Raw genomic sequence first — 16,854 nt, forward strand, 5'->3', positions numbered from 1 at the left:
AAATAGAACAAAGAGTAAACACCAACTGACAGATATCAATGATCGCATAAGCCTTACATTAGAAATTATATAGGATTAGAGTAATAAAAAATATATATATATAATAATAAAAGCAATTTTCCATGGAACAGTACCAATCACTAGTCCTTGCTGACACCCACCCCTGCAAGTAGAGTGCGTCTTACTCACAAATTTCAACATGTTCCAGTCAAACACGTAGTCGTAGGAGAAGCCTTGGCGATGGAACAGATTCCTGAATAATTGCCTTAAGTATGAGTAGTCTGGTTTATCATCGAAACGCAGAGACCGGCAGAAATTTAGGTAGGTGGCAAACTCCGCTAGAAACAGAGAGGAGAATAAATAAATAATTAAGAAAAACTTCCAAATCCTCAAAGTAATAGTGTGAATGCCATAAATATCCAGGCAGAGTTGATGAGTTGCTAACCATATTTTTGCTGGCCTATATATCTGTATCTGTTCAGCAACAGGCCAGCTGCACAAAACAGAGTGTCTGTCCAAACATATCTTTGTATAAATGAGTCTTCTAGAAGGAGCTACTCCTTCATTAGGGTAACAAATATGAACATGCAACTACGCCAAAACATGGCATAATTTCCTTTTTCTTTGGAAAGCTACTTTACCTTTAGCTGTGGGAATTCACATTGACCACTTTAAAGGTTGTGAACTGAATGACCAATAAGAAGCTGCAGGTTCTGTGCTTACAGCCTCATACTATGCGATTGCTCCTCCTCCGTAGCAATACACAAACACCGTGAGACAGATGAAGAAGCATAGAAAAGCAGCTGCATGGACAAATTCTTGGAGCTCCGAAAAATGCAGTAATGCCTTTTTTATTTTTATTTAAACTGTGGCACAATTTTTAAGCTGAGTACCCAATGACCAATACAGCCACACAGTATGAACGACAAGATCAGTATCCAGTGATGACACAACTGTAGGTGCTAAAATAAGATGTGATCCAGCAAGTTGAAGTTCTGGCCCAACTAAGCCTTGGAGAGAGATAAAGTACAAACCAATCAGCTCCTGTCATTTTTCAAACACAGCCTGTAACATGGCAGTTAGGAGCTAATTGGCTGGTACTTTAATCTCCGTTCACTTTATCTCGTTCCAATGCTTAGTATATAGAGCCCATCACTTCTACATTCACTGGTCCTAATAAAGACAGCTGACCACATCATATTCACCCTCTTTTTACAATGTGTTACATTTTTTTTTATCAATTGTGTAAATGTATCCAAATTCAGAATTATCCACATACTGAATACAAGTTTAGGACTGAAATTAAAAAATGATGTGCTATATTAATGAAGTTTGGAAAAGTGTACTGTTCAGTAACCAGATAATGATGTTTCAGATAAGAGCACATAATAGTAAGCAGATATACACATTAGGAAGGTCTATGGGGAATAGTTTAATATAGTCCATTTACAACAAAGTGAAAGTGGCACGTCTTTCCACTCAGCAACTTACAAGGATAACTTTTGCACAGAACCTCTATGGGCGTTGACATCTTTTTCTCACTGATGCGTTCATATTTTTGCCTCTTTGTGGCTGCTTTTAGTCCTTGCCATGGAAGGGAACCCAGATTGAAATACATCAGCACATAACCCAGGGACTCCAGATCATCCCTACGAGATTGCTCTAAGAGAGAAATAATTTTTAGTTTTTAGAAAAAAAAAGTGGGAACAAATAAACATACATTTGCATTGCTGAGCACTTTTTTTTTTTAAGAATATGAAGCCATTACATATGAAAAAATGCAATGTGTGTGCCAACATGATTACATATTGAGGAAATGTATCTAACTGCTTGGAGCGGAGCTGCGGCAGATAGAGGACCTGATAAAACCAGCGGTAAAGAGAAAAAAAGTGTTATTTGGAATACTGAAGACTCTACAGGCAATTTGTGATATGACAGTTCTATTTTACCTGATGCATGTGTATCTTTGTCTTTTGTTAGACTTATTGAGAATGTAATAGATATTTTGAAATAGTGTAGGGGAGATAAATGATATAGGGGGACATGTACTAAGCAGTGATAAAAGTGGAGAAGTTGCCCATGGCAACCAATCAGCATTGACATAATATTTATAATTTCCATACTATAAAAGTATACAAAACAGCTGATTGATTGCCATGGGCAACTTCTCCACTTACCACTGCTTAGTACATGTCCCCCATAGTGGGGAAATCAAACAAGTATAGCAGGAAGGGGTCTCTGTAAGACAGGCAGCTTAAATATTACTTAATATATAACTATGGTTGCACGAGCTGCTGAAGTAAAAAAAAATGAATGTAACCTTAATGAACGTCAGCCACAAACAAAAGTACAAAATTAAGCAGCACTAGGCAAACAATGATTCTGAGAAGTTTATTACCGATTGAATAAAAAAAAAAAAAAAAAAAAAAAAAAGGTCTTGTCAATTTAAAACTTTATCCATCGTTGCCTCTTACATATTGGAAATCACCCACAAGTAAAAAAAGGTTTCATTCTCTATCATCCACAGGGGATGCTGGAGTTCAGTACTATGAGGACGTCCCAGAGCATTTCAAACGGACGGGAGAGTGCAGAGGATTCCAGAAAACTGCACAGGCAAGCCATGATTCAAGGTCTCAACCTAGAGCACAGTGGAGCTTGACAAAAGGAGTTACGTCAACCTAAGATGCAGTGAGACCCAGAGGTAACGGATACAGATATCACACGGGATATAGATAACGTACCAACAGTCCTGCTAGTGAAACAGACAGCATGTCGAGTCTGGTACGGCAGATAATGAAACAAATGGTAGAGCCATCATGGTTACGCAAAGACTAAGGCTGCAATAGGGCCCCGAAAGACATACCGACTGCAGAGGCTAGTAAGACAGATTGCCACATTGCGATATTAATAGAGATCCGATGGACCAATGTGGAATGTAGAAGGCCAACAACTCACTGAGGATGCACCCTAGCGACGAGTAACAAATGAATGTTTACCTTAAAGTGCAGTAAAGATTTGCTATGCACGTCAGGCAACATCTGCCACCCGACAGGATGCGAATGCAGGAGTAAGCCAGGTAAATAAGAGATCCAACCTGCTGAGCCATCAGAGTTCCCTGCATTCCATCACCACACCCTGAACAGCCAATCTGACAAATGTAGATGAACAAGCCCGAACCCAGAGGGAACCTAACAGGTCTGCCCGCGAGTAGTGTATATTGTTTACAGTGCAAGAGGAAACAGGGAAATAGTAGAAGGTCAGCTTATACAGGAGCTAACTGGCATAACCACGGAGTAGACAAGGTCTTCCTTGTAGTCGCCCGCAAAATGCAGCTAGAAAACGTCTACTGCAAGGACTATGGTCGATCAGACGTCCTGTAGATACAAAGCCGAAAATAGGATTTTAATACCTACCAGTAATTCCTTTTCTCGTAGTCCATAAGGGATATTGGGGAAAACTAGTACGATGGGGTATAGACGGGGTCCAAAGGAGCCAGAGCACTTTAAATTTCTTCAACTGGGTGTGCTGGCTCCTCCCCTCTATGCCCTCTCCCACAGGCAGTTATAAGTAAAAACGTGCCCGAAGGAGAAAGGACATATATGAGAGAAGGAACATAACAGAAAAGGTGGTGAGATTTACACACCAGCACACCACTAACATACAACAACCAGCAACGGCTGGTAACAATAACAGTAACAGCTGAACAGGTAACTATAAGAATCTGCAGAAAAGTCCACGCACTGAGGCGAGCGCCTAATATCCCCTAAGGACTACGAGAAAAGGATTTTAATACCTACCGGTAAATCCTATTTTCTCTAGCATCCAGAACGGGCTGGAACATGCGGAGACTGCTGCAGCACCGCCTGCCCAAACTGGGTATCCTCTTTGGCCAGGGTATCAAATCTGTAGAACTTCACAAAAAAGTGTTCTTCCGACCAGGTAGCAGCTCGGCATAGTTGCAAGGCAGCCCAGGAAGAGCCCACTGATCTTGTAGAGTGGCCCTTTAGAGAGACTTATGAACAGGTAAGGCTGCCGACACATAGGCCTGTTGGATAGTAAGCCTGACCCAACGAGCAATGGACTGCTTTGAAGCAAGGCAACCCTTTTTCTGCGCATCATAAAGCACAAACAAGGAATCCGTTTTTCTGACCTGAGCTGTGCGTTTGACATAGATCTTCAAGGCACGCACAGCATCCAATGCCTCCGGAGGAGCAGAAGCATCAGAACATGTCGGAACCACAATAGGTTGATTCAGATGAAACGCGGAGACAACCTTCGGCAGGAACTGCTGTCTAGTCCGGAGCTCCGCTCTGTCCTTGTAAAAGACCAAGTACAGACTTTTACATGATAAGGCCCCCAATTCTGAAACGTCTAGCAGATTCCATGGCCAGTAACATCACCGTCTTCCACATGAGGTACTTATCTGCTACCGTCGGAGGTTGAAACCAGGAGGACTGTACAAATGCCAACACTACATCTAAATCCCAGGGTGCCATAGGCGGCACAAAAGGTGGTTGTATGTGGAGTACCCCTTGCAAGAAGGTCTGAACTTCAGGCAACACTGCCAATTTCTTCTGGGAAAAAACGGAGGGGGCTGAAATCTGGACCTTAATGGAACCCAGACGTAAGCCCCTGTCCACACCAGCCTGCAGGAAACGTCCCAAGTGAAATACTGCACGCAGATACGCGCGTTCCTCGCACCAAGAGACCTCCAGATATGATGATAGTGTTTTAAGGTCACAGGTTTTCTGGCCTGAACCATGGTAGCAATAACCTTTTTGGAAAGGCCCTTGTGAGCTAGGATGTTCCGCTCAACCTCCATGCCGCCAAACGAAGTCGCCGTAAGTCCGGGTAGACAAACGGTCCTTGTTAAAGAAGATCTCTTCTTAGTGGTAGAGGCCAAGGGTTTGAGACGGATATGTCCAGAAGGTCCGCGTACCACGCCATCCGAGGTCAATCCGGGGCAATCAGAAATGCCTGGCCACCTTGATTCATGATTCGCTTTAGCACCCTTGGGAGCAATGGAATCGGAGGAAACAAGTAGACCATCCAGCACGGCCAAGGCGACGCCAGTCCCTGAGGGTCCCTGGTCCGTGAGCAATACCAGGGAAATTTCTTGTTGCGACGAGAAGCCATCATGTCTATTTGTGGGCAACCAAACCGGTCGATGATCTGTTGGAACACCAGATGGTGGAGCCCCCACTCCCCCTGGGTGGAGATCGTGACAACTCAGGAAGTCCGCCTCCCAGTTGTCCACACCCGTAATGAAGACTGCTGACATTGCTCTTGCATTTCCTTCCGCCTAGAGGAGTATCTTTGGCATCTCTCGCATGCTGGCTCTGCTTTTTGCCCCTCCTTGACGATTGATATACACCGCTACCTTGGCATTGTCCGACTGCACCTGGAACGCGTGATCCCTGAGCAGAGGAGAGGCCTGAAACAGAGCATTGTAGATCCCCCGAAGTTCCAGAATGTTGATCGGAAGGAGGGCCTTGTGGGCTGACCACCTGCCCTGGAATTGTGCCCCTTGGGTGACAGCTACCCATCCCCGAAAACTTGCATCCGTCGTGAGAAGGGTCCAATCCTGAAACCCAAAACTCTGGCATTCCAGGAGATTGGAGGACTGTAGCCACCACAGTAGGGCAATCCTGGCCTGAGGTGACCGTTGAATCATCCGATGCATCTGGAGATGAGATCCGGACCACTTGCTCAGGAGAACCAATTGAAATATTCTGGCATGGAACCTCCCATACTGTGTCGCCTTGTATGAGGCAACCATTTTTTCCTAGCAATCTTATGCAAAGATGGATGGACACTCGAGTAGGCCAGAGCGGACCATCTCTTGAAGCATTTTCGCCTTGTCCTCTAGTAGAAACACCTTCTGGGCCACAGTATCCAGCAACATCCCCAGGATCAGGAGCCTCTGAGTTGGCTCCAGGTGGTACTTCTGCAAGTTGAGGATTCACCCATGGTTCAACAGAAGATGGATGGTGCAGTCGATATGGAGCAACAAAAGCTCCCTGGATCATGTCTTTATTAGAAGATAATCCAGATAAGGGACCACATTGACCTCCTGGACCCGCAGTTGGAACATCACCTCCGCCATCACCTTTGTGAATACCCTCGGGGCTGTGGACAGGCCGAAGGGTAGTGGCCGGAATTGGAAGGGATTGTCCAGTAGGGCAAACCGCAGGTACACCTGATGAGGTGGCCAAATCGGAATATGGAGATAAGTGTCCTTGATATACAAGGAGACCATAAAAACGAGTTTTATGGTAAGAACTTACCTTGGTTAAAACTCTTTCTGCGAGGTACACTGGGCTCCACAAGGATTGGACAATGGGGTGTAGAGTAGGATCTTGATCCGAGGCACCAACAGGCTCAAAGCTTTGACTGTTCCCAGAATGCATAGCGCCGCCTCCTATATCACCCCACCTTCCTGCACAGGAGCTCAGTTTTTAGTTAACCAGCCCAATGCAGTAGCAGGAAAAGAGACAACAGTTAGCAGCCCCATACACCACACTCTCACGACAAGAGAAGTGTCAGCGGCTAATGCCATACCAACCCAAAGAAGCTAAGTGCGTCAGGGCGGGCGCCTTGTGGAGCCCAGTGTACCTTGCAGAAAGTTTTAACCAAGGTAAGTTCTTACCATAAAACTTGTTTTCTGCTGCGGGGTACACTGGGCTCCACAAGGATTGGACAATGGGGGATGTCCTAAAGCAGTTCCTTATGGGAGGGGACGCACTGTAGCGGGCACAAGAACCCGGCGTCCAAAGGAAGCATCCTGGGAAGTGGCAGTATCGAAAGCATAGAACCTAATGAACGTGTTCCCGGAGGACCACGTAGCCGCCTTGCACAATTGATCAAGGGTCGCACCACGTTGGGCCGCCCAAGAAGGTCCAACAGACTGAGTAGAATGGGCCTTAATGTGATCAGGAGCTGACAGACCAGCCCTCACATAAGCATGTGCAATCACCATTCTAATCCATCTGGCCAGGGTCTGCTTGTGAGCAATCCAGCCACGTTTGTGAAATACAAACAAAACAAAGAGAGAATCAGACTTTCGAATAGAAGCAGTTCTCTTCACATAGATACGGAGAGCCCGTACCACATCCAAAGACCGCTCTTTGGAAAACAAATCGGGAGAGACAAAGGCCCGAACCACAATCTCCTGATTAAGGTGGAATGAAGAAACCACCTTAGGTAAATATCCGGCACGAGTCCTAAGAACCGCCCGATCTCGGTGAAAAATCAGATATGGGGAACTACAAGACAAGGCACCCAGATCCGACACTCTTCTAGCAGAGGCAATAGCCAGCAAGAACACCACCTTAAAGGAAAGCCACTTAAGGTCAGCTGAACCAAGGGGTTCAAATGGAGGCTCTTGCAACGACTCCAAAACCACTGACAAGTCCCAAGGAGCCACAGGTGGGACATAGGGAGGTTGGATACGCAACACACCCTGAGTGAAAGTATGAACATCAGGTAAAGTCGCAATCTTTCTCTGAAACCACACCGACAAGGCAGAAATATGAACCTTGAGGGAGGCCAGATGCAGGCCTAACTCTAGGCCTTGCTGCAGAAAAGCTAAAAGCTAGGATGTACTAAACTTGGAAGCGTCAATTGTTAGATGCGCACCAAACAAAGGAGGAATGCCAGACCCTATGGTAAATCCGAGCAGTAGCCGGTTTCCGGGCCCGCAACATAGTTTTAATGACCTCTTCAGAAAAACCCTTAGCCCTTAAGACAGAAGCTTCAAGAGCCACGCCGTCAAAGACAGCCGGGCCAGGTCCTGGTAGACACAGGGGCCCTGTACGAGGAGGTCTGGGCGTTGTGGAAGCAGAAGTGGACGCTCTGACGATAGGCCCTGCAGGTCTGAGACCCAGTGCCGTCTAGGTCACGCCGGAGCTATGAGAAACAGATTTCCTTTTTCTAGCTTGTACTTCCAAATTACCCTGGGCAGGAGTGACACTGGAGGGAACACGTACGGCAGCCGAAACCTCCACGGCGCCGCTAGCGCATCCACGAATGCTGCTTGAGGATCCCTTGTCCTTGCTCCGAAGACCGGAACCTTGTGATTGTGTCGAGACGCCATCAGATCCACATCTGGAAGACCCCACTTTTCCACGAGGAGTTGAAACACTTCTGGATGGAGGAGGCCCCACTCGCCGGCATGCACGTCCTGACGACTGAGTAAGTCCGCTTCCCAATTCAGGACTCCCGGAATGAATATTGCCGATATGGCCGGTAGATGGCGTTACGCCCAATGTAGAATCCGTGAGACTTCCTTCATTGCCAAACGGCTTCGAGTGCCGCCTTGATGATTTATGTAAGCCACTGTGGTGGCGTTGTCCGACTGTACTTGAACAGGACGGTTCTGAATTAAATGCTGGGCCAGGTTCAACGCATTGAAGACCGCCCGCAATTCCAGAATGTTGATCGAGAGGAGAGATTCCTCCTTGGTCCACCGACCCTGAAGGGAGTGTTGCTCCAGCACCGCGCCCCAACCTCAGACTGGCATCTGTCGTCAACAGGACCCAGTTGGATATCCAGAAGGGACGACCCCTGCACAATTGTTGGTCCCGGAGCCACCAAAGCAGCGACAGACGGACCTCTGGAGTCAATAAGATCATTTGAGATCTGATACGGTGAGGCAGGCCGTCCCACTTGGCTAGAATCAGCCTCTGGATGGGGCGAGAATGGAATTGAGCATACTCCACCATGTCGAATGCTGATACCATGAGGCCCAGCACCTGCATCGCCGAATGTATCGACATTTGCGGACGAGAAAGGAAGCAACGAATCCTGTCCTGAAGCTTCAGGACTTTCTCCTGAGACAAAAACAACCTTTGGTTGTGAGTGTCCAATAGCGCTCCCAGGTGTTCCATCACCTTCTGAGCAGGGACCAGGGAGGATTTCTTCCAGGTGATTAGCCACCCGTGGGCTTGTAGAAACCGGAACGTCATATCCAGATGACGTAGGAGAAGATCTGGGGAATTTGCCAGGATTAACAACTCGTCCAGATGCGGCAGTATCCTGACCCCTTGACGGCGGAGTACCACCGTCATGACTTTGGTGAAGGAGCCGTTGTTAAACCAAAAGGTAACGCCAGAAACTGGTAATGGAGGTTGCCAATAGCAAACCTCAGGTATTGCTGATGTGACACTGCTATAGGAATATGCAGGTAAGCATCCTGTATGTCCAGGGAGACCATGTAGTCCCCAGGTTCCAAGGCCAGAACTATAGGGTCTGCATACGGAACTTGGAAACCTACACAAACCTGTTCAATGCCTTGAGGTTGAGAATGGGCCGGGAGGACCCATTCGGTTTCGGGACTAGAAACAGTAGAGAATAGTACCCCCGGCCCCTCTGAGCAAGAGGCACCTGTACTACCACTCCTGTATCCAGGAGGGTCTGTACCACCGAGTGTAAAGTTTTTGCCTTTGTCTGGTCCAACGGGACGTCTGTCTGGAAAAATCGATGAGGGGGCCGGTTTTTGAAGGCTATGGCGTAACCTCGAGTGACGACTTCCCGAACCCAGGCATCTGAAGTGGTCTTCAACCATTCCTGGGTATACCCTAGAAGCCGGCCCCCCACCCTGGGATCCCCCAGGGGGAGGCCCGCCCCGTCATGCGGCAGGCTTATCGGTCTTGGCAGTTGGCCGACGGGCAGCCCAGGCTCTTTTGGGCTTCGGCTTTCCTGGTTTGTAAAGTGCGGGCCTGCTTAGGGTATGCCTGACCTTTTGCTTTACCTTGAGGACGAAAGGGGCGAAAGGACGTACCTTTAGCCTTCGACACAGAACGAGCGGTATTAGGCAGACAGGTAGTTTTGGCAGTAGCCAAGTCAGCCACTATCTTATTTAAGTCCTCCCCAAACAGAATATCTCCCTTGAAAGGGAGTACCTCCAGGGTTTTTCTAGAGTCCAGATCCATGGACCAGTATCTCAGCCATAATATCCGGCGAGCCAGGACTGACGTAGTAGAGGCCTTGGCTGCTAGGATACGGGCATCAGAAGCTGCCTCTTTAATATATCGAGAAGCTGTGACAATATACGATAAGCATTGTCTAGTATGGTTAGAAGAGCTTTCAGCTTCTAACTCCAAGGCCCATGCTTCAATAGCCTCTGCAGCCCATGTAGCTGCAATAGTGGGCCTTTGCGCAGCACCCGTGAGGGTGTAAATCGCTTTCATACAACCCTCCACACGTTTATCTGTAGGCTCTTTTAGAGACGTGACGGTAGTGACAGGTAGAGCTGAGGAAACCACCATCCTAGCCACATGGAAGTCCACTGGAGGAGACGTTTCCCAATTCTTAAGACAGCTCTGGAGCGAGGAGATAGCGAGCCAGCATCTTCTTTTGAGGCACAAACTTTGTACCCGGGTTTTCCCAGGGTTCCTGACGTATATCCACTAGGTGATCAGAGTGAGGTAAAATTTGTTTAACCACCTTCTGACGTTTGAACCTATCTGGTTTCTTAGGAGGGACGGATGGCTCGGGATCATCTGTAATCTGTAGAATTAACTTAATAGCCTCCAAAAGATCAGGAACATCCACATGTGAACTACCCTCCCCATCAGCCGTATCTGAGTCAAAACCTGTGCGGTCAGTATATGTGCCGTCTTCATCAGACAAGGTGTCAGTGACAGCAGTGGATTGTGAGGAGACAAGCGCTCGCTTAGAGGACCTCTTGGACTTAGGCGAGTGTTGGTCAGACTTTTTAGTAGTCAAGGACTGGTTCAACTTCAATTGAGCAGATAAATCGTCCGCCCATCGCGGGTTAGCTGCAGGGACCACATACGGTTGTACAGACATTGGGGGTCCCATAGGGGGTGTTAGTTTATGAACTAGCGTATGCAGAAGCGTGGAAAAAGCGGCCCACGGTGGGTCAGTATGTGCCTCCGTTGCCACAGTCCCACTGGGAGGCAAGGAGCCCCCAGATCTAGAGCCCACAGCTGCTATATTCTCCTCATATGGGTCGGTGGCTTCAGCAACACCAGCAGTGTGTTCAGCCCCAGAACCGTTACCCTCAGAAGTAGTCATGATATAACTTGCAGTATGAGGCAACACAGTACAATTATCAGCAGCACTATACCTCTGAACCCAAACCCCTGCGCAGTGTAGTCAGCACTAGCAGAGATAGAGAGATATGGTGACTAAATCACAGAGAAAAATACGTAATACAGTATATCTTTGTGAAAATCCTATATTATTAGATAACACCTGACGCACCAAGCCCCCTCAGGTTATGGAATATAGGGATAGCAAGTTGAGTGAAAGACACGAAATGGACACCACTCAGCTATCAAATGCACACACAGAAAGTCACAGTTTGTACAATGCAGAGGTTATTACTGACAATAATACTGCACTGGACTAGCTTATATTGCTAAATAGTCAATAGATATAACACTACACAGTAAGAACTGGATGTATATCACAGGGTAATTGTACTATAAAACCCTGACTAAATGCACTCTTTCTTAACTATCACTGTCTAAAAAGGCAGGCAGAATACTTAAGTGTCATGTAAAGGCACAGCGCTGACAACCAGGCGGCTTTACATAGGAGGATTTGCCCAAGCAGTCCCAGGAACAGTGAGCTGAGGAATAATGGCGCCACAGACACTGACAGGGAGTGAGGAAAAGACAGAAATGCAGCTCCAGGGTGGGAACACTTACTGGAAATGGCGCCCTGGGGCTGGGGGAGGGGCTTCAGGTCTAAGCCTTATCCCCTCTGCTGGCAAAGCCACCGGGTACTGTGGGCGATATAAAAACCGGTTTAGAGAGAAAACCTGACCTGCGCCCATGCCCTGGTGATCTAGTGGGATCGCCTGTACTGCCACAGTGTCCACCACCAGCGTGCGCGACCCGCCTCCCACTGACCGCGCCGTATCGCGATAAAGACCGGGTCCCGCGAGCGGGACCCACTTACCACCTCCCTAAGCGCGGCCACGCGATCCTGGAGAGCCCCAGCCGTGTGTGTCTAACGTGAAGAGAACCGGAGCCTCCGCTGTAGGTACCCGGCAACCAGGGCTCGGGAGTGTACAGCGCCGCTGGGGAGAGCTGGAGCTGCAGCAGTGAATGTCACAAGACATTTACCACCGCTGCTGCCCTTGAAGTCTTCACTTTTTACCTCATAAAAAGCTTTTCTTAGGGCTGCTTGGAGCAGCCCCTCTCTGTGAAGTGCCTGCTTACTGCAGCACTAACTTACAAAACTGAGCTCCTGTGCAGGGAGGCGGGGTGATATAGGATGCGGCGCTATGCATTCTGGGAACAGTCAAAGCTTTGAGCCTGTTGGTACCTCGGATCAAGATCCTACTCTACACCTCATTGTCTAATCCTTGTGGAACCCAGTGTACCCCGCAGCAGAAATTCCTGTTCTTCCAAGCCCGCAATCACTGCTCGCAGGGATTCCATCTTTCTACTTAAACACCTTCAAGTAAGGATTCAAGGATTTGAGATTCAAAATGGGTCTGACCGAACCGTCCGGTTTCGGCACCACAAACAGGCTTTAGTAAAACATTGTGCCACGTTGCGGTATTGGTACTGGAACAATGACGTTGGACTGAACCAACTTTCTGATTGCCTGTTGTAACGTAACTTGCATATCCTCCAAAGCTGATAAGCTTGATTTGAAAAATTGTTGAGGGGGGAGTACAGTCGAACGCCAGCCTGTAGCCCTGAGAAACGAGATCTCTGACCCAGGCATCCTGGTAGGAAGTCTCCCAGACGCGGCTGAAGTGATGAAGTCGAGCTCCCCTCAGGGCGGTGGGCACTGTCATGCTTCGGCCTTAGAGGAAGCAGAACCTGTGGACTGTTCCGGAGAACTGGTGCTTGCAGGTTTTCTGGACTTACCTCAGGTGCCACTAGCCGTATTGGAAGCACCTCTGTCCTTAGATCGAAATCTGTGAGACCAAAAGGACTGGATAGATGGCCCCAGATTGGAGCGTCTCGCCGGAGGGGAGAAAAGCGCATTTCCCAACCATAACTTTGGAAATACATGTATCCAATTAGACTCCAAAAACCCATTCCCCAGAAAAGGGGAGGGATTCCACACTACGTTTGGATTCTGCATCCGCAATCCACCGAAGCAACCACAAGGCCCTGCGCGATAACACTGCTATGGCAGAAGTCCAAGCATTAATGATCCCCATCTCCTTGAGTGAATCACAGAGGACACGGGGAGTATCCTGAATGTGCTTCAGGAGGGTTACCATTGTAACTAACGGCATATCCCCTGAGAGGCCTCCCTGAATTTGAGTGGCCCAAGAATGAACAGCATGGGTAATCCAGCAACGCACAATGACAGGTCTTTGTGATATACCAGCTGCTATGTATATAGATTTTAGGGTAGTCTCTATCTTCCTATCCCCTGGATCCTTTCATCGTAAAGGAGCCCGCCACGGGCAGCACAACCTTTTTAGACTGGCGAGATACTGAGACATCCACCCCAGGGGGTTCCACCCAAAATTTTCTACCTTCAGGAGCAAATGGGAAAGTGTTCAAAAACTTTTTGGACACTTGGAATTTTGTGTCTGGATTTTTCCAGGCCTGTTTGAATAAGTCATCTAACTCTGTAGAATCAGAGAAATTGACATTAGGCTTGTTTTGTACAAAGAAATACAACTGCTGTGAATCAGCGTCCTCTAGAGGGAGCTTTAACACATCCCTTATAGTCAAATTGAGGGGTTCATTACCCCGAGCAGCATCGGGTTCCCCACCAACGGGGTCCAGGTCATCCCCATCATCCTGTATCTGAATCAGATAGAATAGCAGGTAAACCACGCTTCTGTGGACCTGCATGAGTGGAGGGGATATTAAAGGGAGGGGGGGGGGGGCTATGCATCTGTCCTAGCAGCATAATCTGCAACACCTTGTTGTAGTAGCTGAGTTTTCTGCACATTAGCATTAAGCTGGGATGACATATCACACATCAGTCTTAAGAGACCCTAACCAGTGGGGCTCTGGACCCTCTCCCACAGCCCCTTCAATGATTTATGAAGATTGACTGCATTGTTCACAGGAAACAGTTACTAGATAAGGGAGAGAATCTAGTGTGACAGACACTGCACAGCTCGTGTTTACCCATATTCACAGTAAACACAATAAAATACACACATAGACAGTTATAATGCAAGCCAGAGAGAGATAGAGAGAATGAATATAAGATTTTAAACCTGCCGGTAAATCTTTTTCTCCTAGTCCGTAGAGGATGCTGGGGACTCCGTAAGGACCATGGGTATGGACGGGCTCCGCAGGAGACATGGGCACTAAAAAGAACTTTAGAATGGGTGTGCACTGGCTCCTCCCTCTATGCCCCTCCTCCAAACCTCAGTTAGAGAAACTGTGCCCAGAGGAGACTGACAGTACGATGAAAGGATTTTGGTAATCTAAGGGCAAGATTCATACCAGCCCACACCATCCACACCGTATAACCTGGAATATATACGCAACCAGTTAACAGTATGAACAAAACAGTATCAGTCAACGACTGATCTTAACTGTAACATAACCCTTATGTAAGCAAGAACTATATACAAGTCATGCAGAAATATATCCGCACTGGGACGGGCGCCCAGCATCCTCTACGGACTAGGAGAAAAAGATTCACCGGTAGGTTTAAAATCTTATTTTCTCTTACGTCCTAGAGGATGCTGGGGACTCCGTAAGGACCATGGGGATTACACCAAAGCTCCAAACCGGGCGGGAGAGTGCGGATGACTCTGCAGCACCGATTGAGCAAACATGAGGTCCTCATCAGCCAGGGTATCAAACTTGTAGAATTTAGCAAAAGTGTTTGAACCCGACCAAGTAGCTGCTCGGCAAAGCGGTAAAGCCGAGACGCCTCGGGCAGCCGCCCAGGAAGAGACCACCTTCCTAGTGGAATGGGCCTTTACCGAATTTGGTAACGGCAATCCAGCCGTAGAATGAGCCTGCTGAATCGTGTTACAGATCCAGCAAGCAATAGTCTGCTTAGAAGCAGGAGCGCCAACCTTGTTGGCTGCATACAGGACAAACAGAGCTCCTGTTTTCCTAATTCGAGCCGTCCTGGCTACGTAAATTTTTAAGGCCCTGACTACATCAAGGTATTTGGAATCCTCCAAATCTCCCGTAGCCACAGGCACCACAATAGGTTGGTTCATATGAAACGATGACACCACCTTAGGCAAAAATTGAGGACGAGTCCTCAGCTCTGCTCTATCCACATGGAAAATGAGATAGGGGCTCTTATGAGACAAGGCAGTCAATTCGGACACCCGCCTTGCAGATGCCAAGGCCAACAACATGACCACCTTCCAAGTGAGAAATTTTAACTCCGTTTGAAGAGGCTCAAACCAGCGAGATTTTAGGAACCGCAACACCACGTTAAGGTCCCATGGTGCCACTGGTGGCACAAAAGGAGGCTGGATGTGCAGCACTCCCTTTACAAAAGTCTGGACTTCTGGGAAAGAAGCCAATTCTTTCAGGGAGAATATAGAATGGGCAGAAGTCTGTACCTTAATGGAGCCTAACTTTAGGCCCAAATCCACTCCAGTCTGTAGAAAGTGAAGAAACGGCCCAAGTGGAAGTCTTCCGTAGGAGCATTCTTGGCTTCACACCAAGAAACATACTTCCTCCAGATACGGTGATAATGTTTCGTAGTCACCTCCTTCCTAGCCTTTATCAGAGTAGGGATGACTTCTTCCGGAATACCCTTCCCAGCTAGGATTTGGTGTTCAACCGCAATACCGTCAAACGTAACCGCGGTAAATCTTGGAACATGCAGGGCCCCTGCTGTAACAGGTCCTCCCTGAGAGGAAGAGGCCAAGGATCTTCTGTGTGCAGCTCCTGAAGTTCTGAATACCAGGCCCTTGGAGGCCAATCTGGAACAATGAGTATTGTCTGCACTCTCTTTCGCCTTATGATTCTCAGTATCTTTGAGATGAGAGAAAGAGGAGGGAACACATAGACCGACTGTAACACCCATGGTGTCACGAGAGCGTCCACCGCTACTGCCTGAGGGTCCCTTGACCTGGCACAATACCTCCGAAGCTTCTTGTTGAGGCGTGACGCCAACATGTCTATTTGAGGAAGTCCCCAAAGACTTGTTATCTCTGCAAAAACTTCTTGATGAAGTCCCCACTCTCCTGGATGGAGATAGTGTCTGCTGAGGAAGTCTGCTTACCAGTTGTCCACTCCCGTAACAGAGCGCTTACGTGATTTTCTGCCCAGCGCAGAATCCTGGTGGCTTCCGCCATTGCCACTCTGCTCCTTGTCCCGCCTTGGCGGTTTACATGAGCCACGGCTGTGACGTTGTCTGATTGAATCAGAACCAGTAGGTTGCGAAGAATATTCTCCGCTTGTCGTAGGCCGTTGTATATGGCCCTCAATTCCAGTATGTTGATGTGTAGACAAGCCTCCTGGCTTGACCACAGTCCCTGAAAATTCCTTCCTTGCGTGACTGCTCCCCATCCTCGGAGGCTCGTGTCCGTGGTCACCAGAACCCAGTCCTGAATGCCGAACCTGCGACCCTCTAGAACATAGGTTCTCAAACTCGGTCCTCGGGACCCCACACACTGCATGTTTTGCAGGTAACCCAGCAGGTGCACAGGTGAATTCATTACTCACTGACACATTTTAAAAGGTCCACAGGTGGAATAAATTATTTCACTTTTGATTCTGTGAGGAGACCTGCAAAACATGCACCGTGTGGGGTCCTGAGGACAGAGTTTGAGAACCTGTGCTCTAGAAGGTGAGCACTCTGGAGCCACCACAGTATTTGAAGGTGGGACCGGACCACTTGTCCAGAAGGTCCCACTGAAACGTCCTCGCATGAAACCTGCCGAAGGGGATGGCCTTGTAGGTCGCCACCATT

General features: G+C 48.0%; 1 protein-coding gene across 1 annotated transcript in view; it reads right to left on the reverse strand.

The window, feature by feature from the left end:
- The window catches only part of CSNK1D (casein kinase 1 delta), a 111,294-nt gene that overhangs the window by 47,156 nt on the left and 47,284 nt on the right, over window positions 1-16,854 (reverse strand). The window contains exons 5-6 of the mRNA XM_063963225.1: window positions 1,492-1,662; window positions 190-338 (exon numbers count right to left, since the gene is read on the reverse strand). Of these exons, the coding sequence (XP_063819295.1) occupies window positions 190-338; window positions 1,492-1,662 (320 nt within the window). The remainder of the gene's footprint in view (window positions 1-189; window positions 339-1,491; window positions 1,663-16,854) is intronic.

This window comes from Pseudophryne corroboree, chromosome 3, assembly GCF_028390025.1.
Source record: "Pseudophryne corroboree isolate aPseCor3 chromosome 3, aPseCor3.hap2, whole genome shotgun sequence".
NCBI lineage: Eukaryota > Metazoa > Chordata > Amphibia > Anura > Myobatrachidae > Pseudophryne > Pseudophryne corroboree.